The sequence below is a fragment of the Sapajus apella genome, unplaced genomic scaffold (assembly GCF_009761245.1).
Source record: "Sapajus apella isolate SASKATOON/1434 unplaced genomic scaffold, GSC_monkey_1.0 scaffold13, whole genome shotgun sequence".
NCBI lineage: Eukaryota > Metazoa > Chordata > Mammalia > Primates > Cebidae > Sapajus > Sapajus apella.
The window spans coordinates 26,897,834-26,909,191 of NW_022436953.1; the positions used below are offsets into that span (position 1 = coordinate 26,897,834).

At 43.4% G+C, this 11,358-nt stretch overlaps 1 protein-coding gene across 1 annotated transcript in view; it reads right to left on the bottom strand.

The window, feature by feature from the left end:
• The window catches only part of CPXM2 (carboxypeptidase X, M14 family member 2), a 147,644-nt gene that overhangs the window by 15,878 nt on the left and 120,408 nt on the right, over nt 1-11,358 (bottom strand). Inside the window, exons 8-11 of the mRNA XM_032281933.1 lie at nt 9,988-10,111; nt 7,627-7,823; nt 6,096-6,275; nt 496-793 (exon numbers count right to left, since the gene is read on the bottom strand). Coding sequence (XP_032137824.1) covers nt 496-793; nt 6,096-6,275; nt 7,627-7,823; nt 9,988-10,111 — 799 coding nt within the window. The remainder of the gene's footprint in view (nt 1-495; nt 794-6,095; nt 6,276-7,626; nt 7,824-9,987; nt 10,112-11,358) is intronic.

Here is an 11,358-nt window from a genome sequence, read left to right on the forward strand (position 1 = left end):
AAAAAAAAAAACCACCAAAAAACAAACAAACAACAAAAAAACAGCTCTTTCAGGTAAGACAAGAAAATCGCAGGCTCCAGCACCAGCAGGGGGACGCTCTCCGCCTCTTCCCTGGTTGGTTTTTTCTTTTTTGGGGGGAGGGGTCCAATATCGCCATTCAGTCTAATTTTACGCATCGCTAACCTATCAAATCTGAATAGCTCGGAAGCGAAGCTCAGGCCGCGGAGTCAGAGACCCCGGCCCTGTGCCTTTCTTCCTGTCTTGCCGAGCAGATTTGGGTCTCCAGCCCCAGTTACCTCCTTTGTGTGCTGGAAAATGAGACTGAGGCCGGGATGGAAGGAGGGCCTGAGTGCGGCGCTTTGGCAAGTGCTGCCGCGTCCTGGGTGCCGCACCGTGGCAGCCGCCACTTCGGGAAGTAGTGACACCAGGAGGCCGGGAGGGGACCCCTGCAGCGTCCTCCCGTGCCGCCCCCGCTCGCCCCCAATGGAGGCTTACTTCCGGCGACGGTGTGCCAGGAAGCTCCATTGACGGTGCCCTCCTCCTTCTGGAAGTCCTCCGTGTGGCACACCCTCCTCCGGGCGTCGGTCATGAGGCGGTGCGTGGAGGCGTAGGAGTAGGCCAGCCAGCGGAACACGTGGTCATCGGGGGTGGGGGTGTGTTCCTGCGTCTTCCAGGGGGACCGCACCAGGTCGTAGGGGTACGCCACCACCAGCTCGCCGCCCTGCAGGTTGCCGCCCAGCACAAAAGGGATTTTTTCCATCCAGGCTATGACTGCTCTGGTCTCGGCAGCCACCTGTGAACACCCCAAATGGACAAGTTAAATGAGCAGGACTTGCTCTCCCCAGCTGTCATACAGGGACATAGTCAAAAAAGCAGTGCTTTTATGGAATAATCTTAGGAAAGTTTAGAATTTCAAAATCAATTCTGGGAAAATATAAAGGAGACTTAGAAAGACTCACAAACCAGTCAAAACGAATGGGCTTTTTTTGGCTCTTGATTTAAACAACCTTGGGGAGGGGGGAATGATAACAGAGGAAATGTGAACACTGACAAGATACTTGGCCATATTAAGGAATAATTTATTTTGATATAATAATGGTAACACCTTATGGTTGTAAAAGAGTGCCTTTATTTTTAGAAATATATACTGAAATCTTTACAAAGGAAATGCTATGATGCCTGAGTTTGGCTTCAGTAATCTGGGGGTGGAGGAGAAAGTGAGTGAAGATGTGGACGAAACAGGAACTGGTGAGTGTCAGAGCTGAGATGGCTCCCTGGCAATCCTGGCCCGCTTCCTCCCTAATTCTCTATGTTTGACACTGTTTAAAAATAAAATTTAAGAGAGAGAGAGAGAGGGAAGAGGGAGTGAGGGAGGAAGGAAAGAGAGAGAGAAAGAAAGAGAGAGAGAGAAAGAGAAAGAAAAGAAAAGAAAAGAAAAGAAAGAAAGAAAGAAAGAAAAAGAGAGAGAGAAAGAAAGAAAGAAAGGAAAGAGAAAGAAAGGAAGGAAAGAAAAAAGAAAGAAAGGTTAAAGGCTAAAATTTGAAAGTTTGATATGGTCAAACATTGATCGGTGAAACAAGTATCCATCATAAATTGCTAATCCCTGTGACGATAATCTCAATAGGGTAAAATTGACAATGACAAAGAACAGACATTAGAAATCATTTCACCATGCAGTATAGGAAATTGAGTAAGGGATGAAATGGACTTGGGATTCACTAAGTTTCGTTGTTTTTGTTTAAACACATCAGGGGCCCTGGATTGGACTAATGAGAGAGCTTAGTTCATCACACAGTATCACTGTTGGTCTGTGCTTGGTCCCCTTCTGTTATTGATTTCCACATGAAAAACACCCGTGAACCCGTCATCCAACCCCAGACCTCACTAACAATTTCTGTTCTGTGTGCCTACACCATCCTACCTATCCACCCTCCTGCCGCCCACTTAGAGGCAGCCACTGGATCCTAAGTGATGTGATTCTCATTCTCTCTCTTTTGTTTTATCCCATATGTGTATACATGAAAATATTTGGTTTTATTTGCTTTTTATCTAAAAAAAAAAAAAAAAAGGCAGGGGCGGAGGGGCACAACTATACTGCTGGTTGCCTTCTGCAATTTCTTCTTTCCTTCCCCTCAATTTTGTGTTTCCAGATTCATCCTGTTGTTGAATAAAGCTATTGTTAGACTTTTTTCACTTCAATATGTAGATGTCATTTAATGTATTAATACCTATTCTTAGATGATGGGCACTGGTAATTTTCAATCTTTTGTTATAATGAACAGTATGGCTTTGAACTTTCTTGAACTGTCTTCTGGTACATATGTGTTGGAATTTATCTTGCATGTATCACCAGAAATGGAACTAACAAAGGTATAGCATATAGAAATATTCTACTTTACAAGGTAACCAAATTATTTTCCAAAATCATTATGCCAGTGTATATTCATCCACAATGCATAAGAGATCCACTGTCCCAGATTCCTCCAACACTGAGCACTGTTTACTTTTGCCAAACAATGGATGTATAATGTTCTCTCATCTGTGTTTCCTTCGTACTAGTGAGGCAGAACATTCTGTCATGCTTATAACTCTGTTTCTTCTGCTATGAATTGCCTCTTCTTACCTTGTGTCATTTTTCTACCGAATTGTTCATATTTTTATTTATTATTCTTCATCTTTTAAATTTCCAATTTTCTCAGTCATATAATTTACAAATAACTTCTTCCAATTTTTAGCTTATTACAGTTTTTCAAATCTTTTGATGAACAGACTTTTTTATTTCCATGTAGTCAAATTTATTAATCTTTTATGATTAACGCTATTTGTTTCTTACCTAAAATAGCCTTCCTCACACTGAAAGCTATATTCAAAAATTTTATGAGATATTATTGTAATTGTTAAATTTTATCAAACACACCTTTCTATAGACAAATCACTTCATATTATTTCTTTGCTTTCTATCATTTCATTGATTTTGCCCTTGTTTTTTATTTATTTTATTTTATTTTTGAGACAGAATCTTACTCTGTCACCCAGATTGGACTGCAGTGGCATAATCTTGGCTCACTGCAACCACCACCTCCCAGGCTCAAGTGATCCTCCTTCCTCAGCCTCACAAGTAGCTAGGACCACAGTTGTACATCACCACGCCTGGCTAATTTTTGTATTCTTAGTAGGAACAGGGTTTTACCATGATGGCCAGGCTAGTTTTGAACTCCTGACCTCAGGTGTTCCACCTGCCTCAGCCTCCCAATGCCCTTGATTTTTAATTAATCTCTTTCTTTGGGTTTCTTCTGTTATTTATTTATTTTGCTAGCTTCTTAAATTAGTTAACTTTCATCCTTCCTTTGCAATATAATAACTTAAAGTTATAAATTTCCCTAAAGCACTATTTTTTGCTGTAATCCACAAATTTTAATATGTAATATTTTCATTATTATTCAGTTCTAATTATTTGTTAGTTGCCAGTATTTTTTTCTTTGACCCATTCTTTAGAAGTTTTTTTATTTTCTATATACACAATGTTTTCCTTAATCCTATTACAGTCTTCTAGTTTAATCGTATGGTTGTGAGACTACACCAAAGTCTGTCTGACATCTATTCTCTGCAATTTGTTGAGATTTCCCTTATAAGCCCAGTTTATCATCAATTTTTTAAAATGTTACAGGATTATTGAGAAGAATATTCTCTAATCATTGGTTATAGAATTCTTATAGGTCCCTAATGTCAAGCCTGTTAGCCTTGTCATTCAAATCTTTATCTTTGCTGATTTCTTATGTATCTAATCTATCCACGATTGAGAAAAGCATTGGTGATAATGGAATTGTATAATTCTCCTTGTAGTTCTAGACAAGCTCGAAAAACTAAATTCTAGTCTAAAAGCAAAGACTGAACATCCGGAGACTCTGTACAGTTGTGCTAAAAGAATTACTTAGCTCTTATAGCCTGGTGGCTAAGAAAGCTGGCAACAAAATTCCACTTTTGATCTAAGTGTTTCCAAAGTATAACATAGCTTGAATTCTCAATTTTGCCAGGTGTCATTAGGATGTTAGGTGAAAAAACAAACAAACAAATGAACAACAACAACAAAAATTGAAAACAGGTTCTGTGGGAAACATGAGAGCAGATTTAGAACACAGAAGACTCAGGGGCCTCCCCATTCTCCTTCTCTCATCGGCACCCTTGGATATCCTAGCTGAAGCAAGTAGCACTGCCACTGTCTGTCTTCATCACCCCACTGCTCACTTCATGAGGGCCTGGATGACTCTGTACTGTGAGCCACTAAAGGAACCCACCCTGCTGCTCCTTCTCCAGTAAGTGGTACCCACATGTGCTGTGCTGGGGGCTAGAATGCCAAGGGAGAGCTCCTGTCCTCTATTCAGCTCCCTTGAATCTACAATAAGAGAAGTCCAATCGTGGTTTGTTTTGTTTTGTTCTGAGAGTTTGCAATATGCTTGTCTAAAATATAGCATTTCCCAGCCTTTCTTGCAGTGGTTGATACCATGTGCAACGGAGTTCTGGCCAATGAGAGTTCAGCAGAATTATTATGCAGAACTGCTTATAGGAAATTGAATTATCTGAGAGAACTTTTTTTTTTCTTTTCCCAAGCCCTTTCTCTCCTGTTCCTTCACAGACTTGACATCTAGGGCACCAGCTGCCACCCTGGATTATGACCTTAAAGATGAGTGTCACATGTTGACATGGTAGAGACAGAGAGAGAGATGAATCCTGGGTTTCTGATAATTACCAGGTTTCTACTTGGCTGTATTGTTCATTTCCAAGGTACTTTTATGTGAGGAAAGAAAGAAACTTCTACCTTGTTAAGGCACTATTTTGATTTTTCTATTGCTGCAGCTGAATCTAACACGAGCTTACATAGCAATAAAGGCAGAATTCTTGAAGGATGTTTACGATCAAAAAATAAGGGTAAGAAGGTCAACTATGATGGCCAGGAAAGACAGTAAGAGGTGTGGGAGAATTATTTCTTCTACAATACACTCTTTGTAAAACAAGACCTAAGAAATTTGGGAAATATTTCTCATCTAATTTCATTTTTCTTTCCAGAGAAACACCACATGTAGTAAACCCAAGGGGATGTACTAAAATAAAAATAAGATCTATCAAGCAATCAGTGATGGCTAAGGGTAATTTCCTAGTAATGTAACTGACAATGAGAAAGATAATAAAGGTAGTAAGAAACATGCAACTCAGGACAGACTGTTTTGGTTTTCAAGCTCCGTGTGCTTGTTAAGAAATTTAATTAAGAGGCCGGGCGCGGTGGCTCACGCCTGTAATCCCAGCACTTTGGGAGGCCGAGGCAGGTGGATCACAAGGTCAAGAGATCGAGACCATCCTGGTCAACACGGTGAAACCCCGTCTCTACTAAAACTACAAAACATTAGCTGGGCATGGTGGCACGTGCCTGTAATCCCAGCTACTCAGGAGGCTGAGGCAGGAGAATTGCCTGAACCCAGGAGGCGGAGGTTGCGGTGAGCCGAAATCGAGCCATTGCACTCCAGCCTGGGTAACAAGAGTGAAACTCTGTCTCAAAAAAAAAAAAAAAAAAAGAAATTTAATTAAGGCCAGTTGCTGTGGCTCATGCCTCTCCCAGCACTTTGGGAGGCCAAGGTGGGCAGATCACGAGGTCGGGAGATCGAGACCATCCTGGCCAACATGGTGAAATCCCATCTCTCCTAAAAATACAAAAATTAGCCAGGTGGGATGGTGAGCACCTGCAGTCCCAGTAACTCAGGAGGCTGAGGCAGAAGAATTGCTTAAGTCTGGGAAGTAGAGATTGCCGTGAGCTGAGGGCATGCCACTGCACTCCAGCCTGGCCGCAAAGCAAGATTCCATCTCAGAGAGAGAAAGAGAAAGAGAGAGAGAGAGAGAGAGAGAGGGATACAACTAAATGATTTCTCTTCTATGAAGAATCTCCTCAAATATCTACCTAAAAGGTAGTTATTACCTAGCACATTTCCCTGCTTTTGGAGAAAACATGAAACAAAAATTTCTTAAATGTTACATCCTCTGCAAATATCAACGGGGGTTAAGCCTGGCCTTTTGCTGCTTTACAGATGAAGGGTATTTTGACTCACCGTGGCATTTTCTGACAGAAACCATTCAGGGATTGCAATATAGTGATTGGGAACTTTCCTGGGGACGTTCTGTCGGTCCTCTGCCTCCCAGAGCAGCGTGTTTAAATCAGGAAAGTTGTTGTTGATGTCAATTCCATCGTGGGTCCAGCGTCCCAGGGACCAGCCTCCCAGCTCCGAGCCCTGGAGACAAGTCAGAGAGTGAAGAATGCACAGGCTGCAGGACAGCCCGGACCCTCTACCATACGAGATGCATCCATCTCCGCTTCCCCTTGCGGAGTGTCTCTAAGCCTCAGGATGCCCTTTGACCCAAAGATGGCATCTAAAGGAGAATATTGAAAAACCTCCTATTAATATATGGTGGGTAATAGTTCACCAATGACTCTAAAGAGGGAATGCAGAGAACCACTCCTGCCACATGGAAGTGCTTAAAAAGCATTAGGTTCCTTCTTCCACCCCCACCTTCTTGTCTTCTATACTGGCCAGCTGAACCTCTGAGTAGCAAGGAACTCATCACTGCAATATCAACAGCCATCATAATATTGCATTCTCCCTGCCTGCCCATGATTCTGGCTTACTATTTAGCAATGCAAATTCCTAACTGACTATATCTGCACTAATAAATGCAACCACATTTCTGTATTGTAAAGTTTGCATTTGATAGGTACTATTGCTTTAATATAATTTCCAGTTTTAATCCCAGGTATTGTGATATATCACTATTGATACACAACACAACATAATACTAACTATACTCTGTTCTCTTTATACATAATTCTGTACATATGCATATTCTTTGCACACCTATAACCTATATACATTCTATATCATAATTGGAAAATAAAATATAAAAATTATATCATAATAAGAAAACAACTATCCTCAGAGGACTGATGAGAAAATTTAAGTTAATAATCAAGGCTAACACATGCCATGATTAAGTGCTCAGCCAACAAAAGTGTTACCGCTGGACTCCATTATCATTGTATATATAGCAATATTGCTGTTCATCTTCACTTCCTCCCGTTCGTCAGCACGTCCACCTCTCAAGGCCATCATCATTTTCAATGCCTGCTTTGTACCTTTGACAAACCTTGTGGGCTTCCTTGCCTCAGCGACACTCAAAAATAAAACTCATGTGGCTGGGCACGGTGGCTCATGCCTATAATCCAGCACTTGGGGAAGCCAAGGCTGGCAGATTACCTGAGGTCAGGAGTTCGAGACCAGCCTGGACAACCTCCTCTCTACTAAAAATACAAAAATTAGCTGGGCATGGTGGCAGGTGCCTGTAATCCCAGCTACTCAGGAGGCTGAGGCAGGAGACTCGCTTGAACCCTGGGGGTAGAGGTTATAGTAAGCTGAGATCGTGCCACTGTACTCCAGCCTGGGCAACAGAGGGAGACTCTGACTCAAAAATAAATAAATGAATAAAGCTCGTAAGGTGGAATTTTGCATAACCCTAGGACCAGGCATACTCTGGAGCTGGGGCCTGGCTGCCCACGTCGCACTGGGTGAGATGGGCCAGGGCCATTACCCCTTCGTATGCCTTCTCGTAGCCATCGGGGTTGAGAGAGGGGAGGATGTGAATCCGCGTCTCCTCCACAAGGCGGACGATGCGTGCATTCCGGGCCAAGTATTCCTGGCACAGAAACTGCACCAGCAGCAGCAGCAGCTCCCGGCCCAGCACCTCATTTCCGTGGGCCCCCGCGATGTAGTGGAACTCAGGCTCACCTTTACTCAAAGACAGAAGCACAGGTTCATGTTGAAACACTTAGGGCCAAACGGTGCTTATCGCATTGTGTTAGAGGGGAAAGTCTTGAATAATATAAGCTTACCATTTTAGCCCTATTTGTTCTTTCAATTAAACCTCTAAATTGACATCAGGACAACTGTCTTATTCCCAGAGAGTCAGGTATGTAAGAAAATGTGTAGAAAAGTCTGACATGACGCCTGTCACAGGGTAATAATGTCCATTTTTATTTACCAAGAACAGATCAAATAACACAGTGCTTCCAGCTTAACATTTACAAATTGAGCACAAGCCATAGCAATCAGTCCTCTCTTTTGGGATGTAATTATTTTTCTTAAAATAACTTCCTATTAAGTTTAACAAAGACAAATGAATATAAGCAGAAAGTAGTCCATCAGGGCAAATCAGCAGTGACACAGTGCAGAGTGGGGCTTTCTTTAGGTATATTCTCTTTCAAAGCTCTGCTTTTGAAATCTTAGGGTGCTATGGTTTAACATATGTATCCTCCCAAAATTCATATGTTGGAACTTAAAATCCAGTGTGAGTATTAAGAGAAGGAGCTGGCCGGGCGCGGTGGCTCAAGCCTGTAATCCCAGCACTGTGGGAGGCCGAGGCGGGTGGATCACGAGGTCAAGAGATCGAGACCATCCTGGTGAACATGGTGAAACCCCGTCTCTACTAAAAATACAAAAAATTAGCTGGGCATGGTGGTGCGTGCCTGTAATCCCAGCTACTCAGGAGGCTGAGGCAGGAGAATTGCCTGAACCCAGGAGGCGGAGGTTGCGGTGAGCCGAGATCGTGCCATTGCACTCCAGCCTGGGTAGCAAGAGTGAAACTCCGTCTCAAAAAAAAAAATAAATAAAAAAGAGAAGGAGCCGGCTGAGTGCAGCGGCTCACATTTATAATCCCGGCACTTTGGGAGGCCGAGGTGGGAAGATGGCTTGAGTACAGGAGTTCGAGACCAGCCTGGGCAACATGTGAAACCTTGACTCTACCAAAAAAAAAACTATCTGGGCATGGTGATGCACACCTGTAATCCCAGCTACTCGGGAGGCTGAGGTGGGAGGATTGAGCCTGAAAGGCAGAGGTTGTAATGCGCCAAGATTGTGCCATTGCACTCCAGCCTGGGAGATGGAGTGAGACCTTGTCTCAAAAAGAGAAAAAAATAAAAGAGGTGGTGCCTTCAAGAGGTGATGAAGAGATTACTGCTCTTATAAAAGGGCTCCAGAGAACTAACCGGGGACTTTTGACCTTCTGCCCCTGCCATGTAAGATAAGAAGGGGTCTTAAGAGAAACAACCCTCACTAGGCACTGAATCACCCTGTGCCTTGACTTTGGACTTCCCAGCCTCCAGAACTGTGAGCAATAAATTTCTGTTGTTTAGAAATTCCCCAACCTCTGAGATTTTGTAACAGCAGCCAGAAAGGACTAAGGCCTGGCATGTGTTAGTGCTGGGCACCAGCTGACAACACACCTCCCTTCCTCACTGGCGAAGCTGCTACTTTTAAGGAAATGTGATTTTACCAGCAGATAAAGTTTTTGCCATTTAAAATAAACTCGTGAGAGGAACTCCTGAGATCTTGATGAACGTTAAAGCTGAGTAAATCAGACAAATCTTTGCACCTAAATATCAGCAGATTTCTAAAGAGCTCCCAGATTTACCACAAAGAAAATCAGAGAAGCCCATCTGACCTGTAGAGGGGCAGGTTGGGAAGCAACTGAATGGGAAATGGCTGAAAACCTCAAAGTAGAATTGAGTTTTTTTTAAGAAGGGGGAGAAGCTGCTCTAATTTGAGTCATTAACGATCAGGGAATCCTGAAGGAGGAGGAAATTCTGTCCTGCCCATCTCAGCCACTTTCTTCTTTGGCTATTGTGGTTGGTCTCAGAGGTGAACAACGGAGAATAAAATATGCTCCATTTGGAGAAAAGATGGGTATTTCCAGTGTAAATAATTCTATAGTCCATATCATAAGATGAGTGGTTCACAGAACCAACCTGCGAAGAATCTGTCTACATGACAGAGCTGAGGTGTGGATAGCTGATGCCCCGTGACATGAATCTTCTCATAGGGTGAACAGTCTCCTAACTATTTACATGGGTACCAAAGACGAAGGGGCCAAGCATCCCAGCGGGGCCCCTCTCACCGACTTCATGCTCTCCAGGATGATCAGAGATCTCCACAGCATACAGCTTCAGGCCCTGGTGGCTTTTTCCAATGTTGTAAATTCTGGTGATATTGGGACACATTTCATTCACAACTTTCATCAACTGAAAAACAAAGTAAATTAAAGGCTCCAAGCATTGATGGCAATGCTCTGAAAGGCCAGAACTCCTGAGAAGATAGACACCTCTTGCTTTCCTCCACAGCCCCCCAAGCACCCCCACATTCCACACACCCCAGCTGCTATCGCCTCTGCCCAGAACACCCTCCTGTATCCCTCTCCCTTGGATAATGCCTATTTTCTTCCAGCAACTGCTCTGTCATCACCCCCGCTAGGAATAAAGCCCTGGCCATTGCCCCCACCTGGCCCTGTACATTCAGCACCATTTTTGTTGTGGCTATCACGTCTTGGTATCCTCCAAATGTTTGTGTCCCCCAAAATCCACAGGCTGAAATCTAATGCCTAATGCATGAAAGGCTGGGCCCTCCAGGAAGTGATTAGTGTCCTTACAAAAGAGGCCCAAAGGAGCTTGTTGCCCATCTACCACGTGAGGATGCAGCACGACAGTGCCTTTGTGAACCAGAGTGAGCCCTCACCAGACCCTAGATCTGCCAGTGCCTCAATATTGGACATTCCAGCCTCCAGAACTCTGAATAGATTTCTGTTATTTATAAGCTACTCAGTTTACAGTATTGTAGCATGAATGGACTGAGATATTTGCTGATAGGGTTTAGCTGTGCTCCCCACCAAAACTCATCTTGAATTGTAGTTCCCCTAATCCCCATGTGTCATGAAAGGGACCCAGTGGGAGGTAATTGAGCCATGGGGGTGGTTTGCCTCATGCTGTTCTCATGATAGTGAGTTCTTACAAGATCTGATGGTTTTATAAGGGACTTCCCCCTTCACTCAGCACTTATTCTCCCTCCTGCTGCCCTGTGAAGAGGTGCCTTCTGCCATTATGGTAAGTTTCCTAAGGCCTCCCCAGCCACACAGAACTCTTGAGTCCATTAAAACTCTTTTTTTTATAAACTACCCAGTCTCAGATATTTCTTCACAGCAGCAGGAGAATGAACTAACATACCTTCCTTAGTTGTGACTATTACCTCCCTGGGTTGTGGCTGTCACCTTGGTTGTGATTATCACCTCCCTGGTTATGGTGACATCTTCCCCGATTGTGGCTATCATCTCCCTGGTTGTAGTTATCACCTTTCTGGTTGTGATCATCACCTCCTTCATTGTGGTTATCACTTCCCTGGTTGTGGTCATCACCTCCATTGCCATGGCTATCACCACCCTGATTGCAGTTTTCACCTTCATTGTTGTGGTTCTCACCTCCCTAATTGTGATCATCAC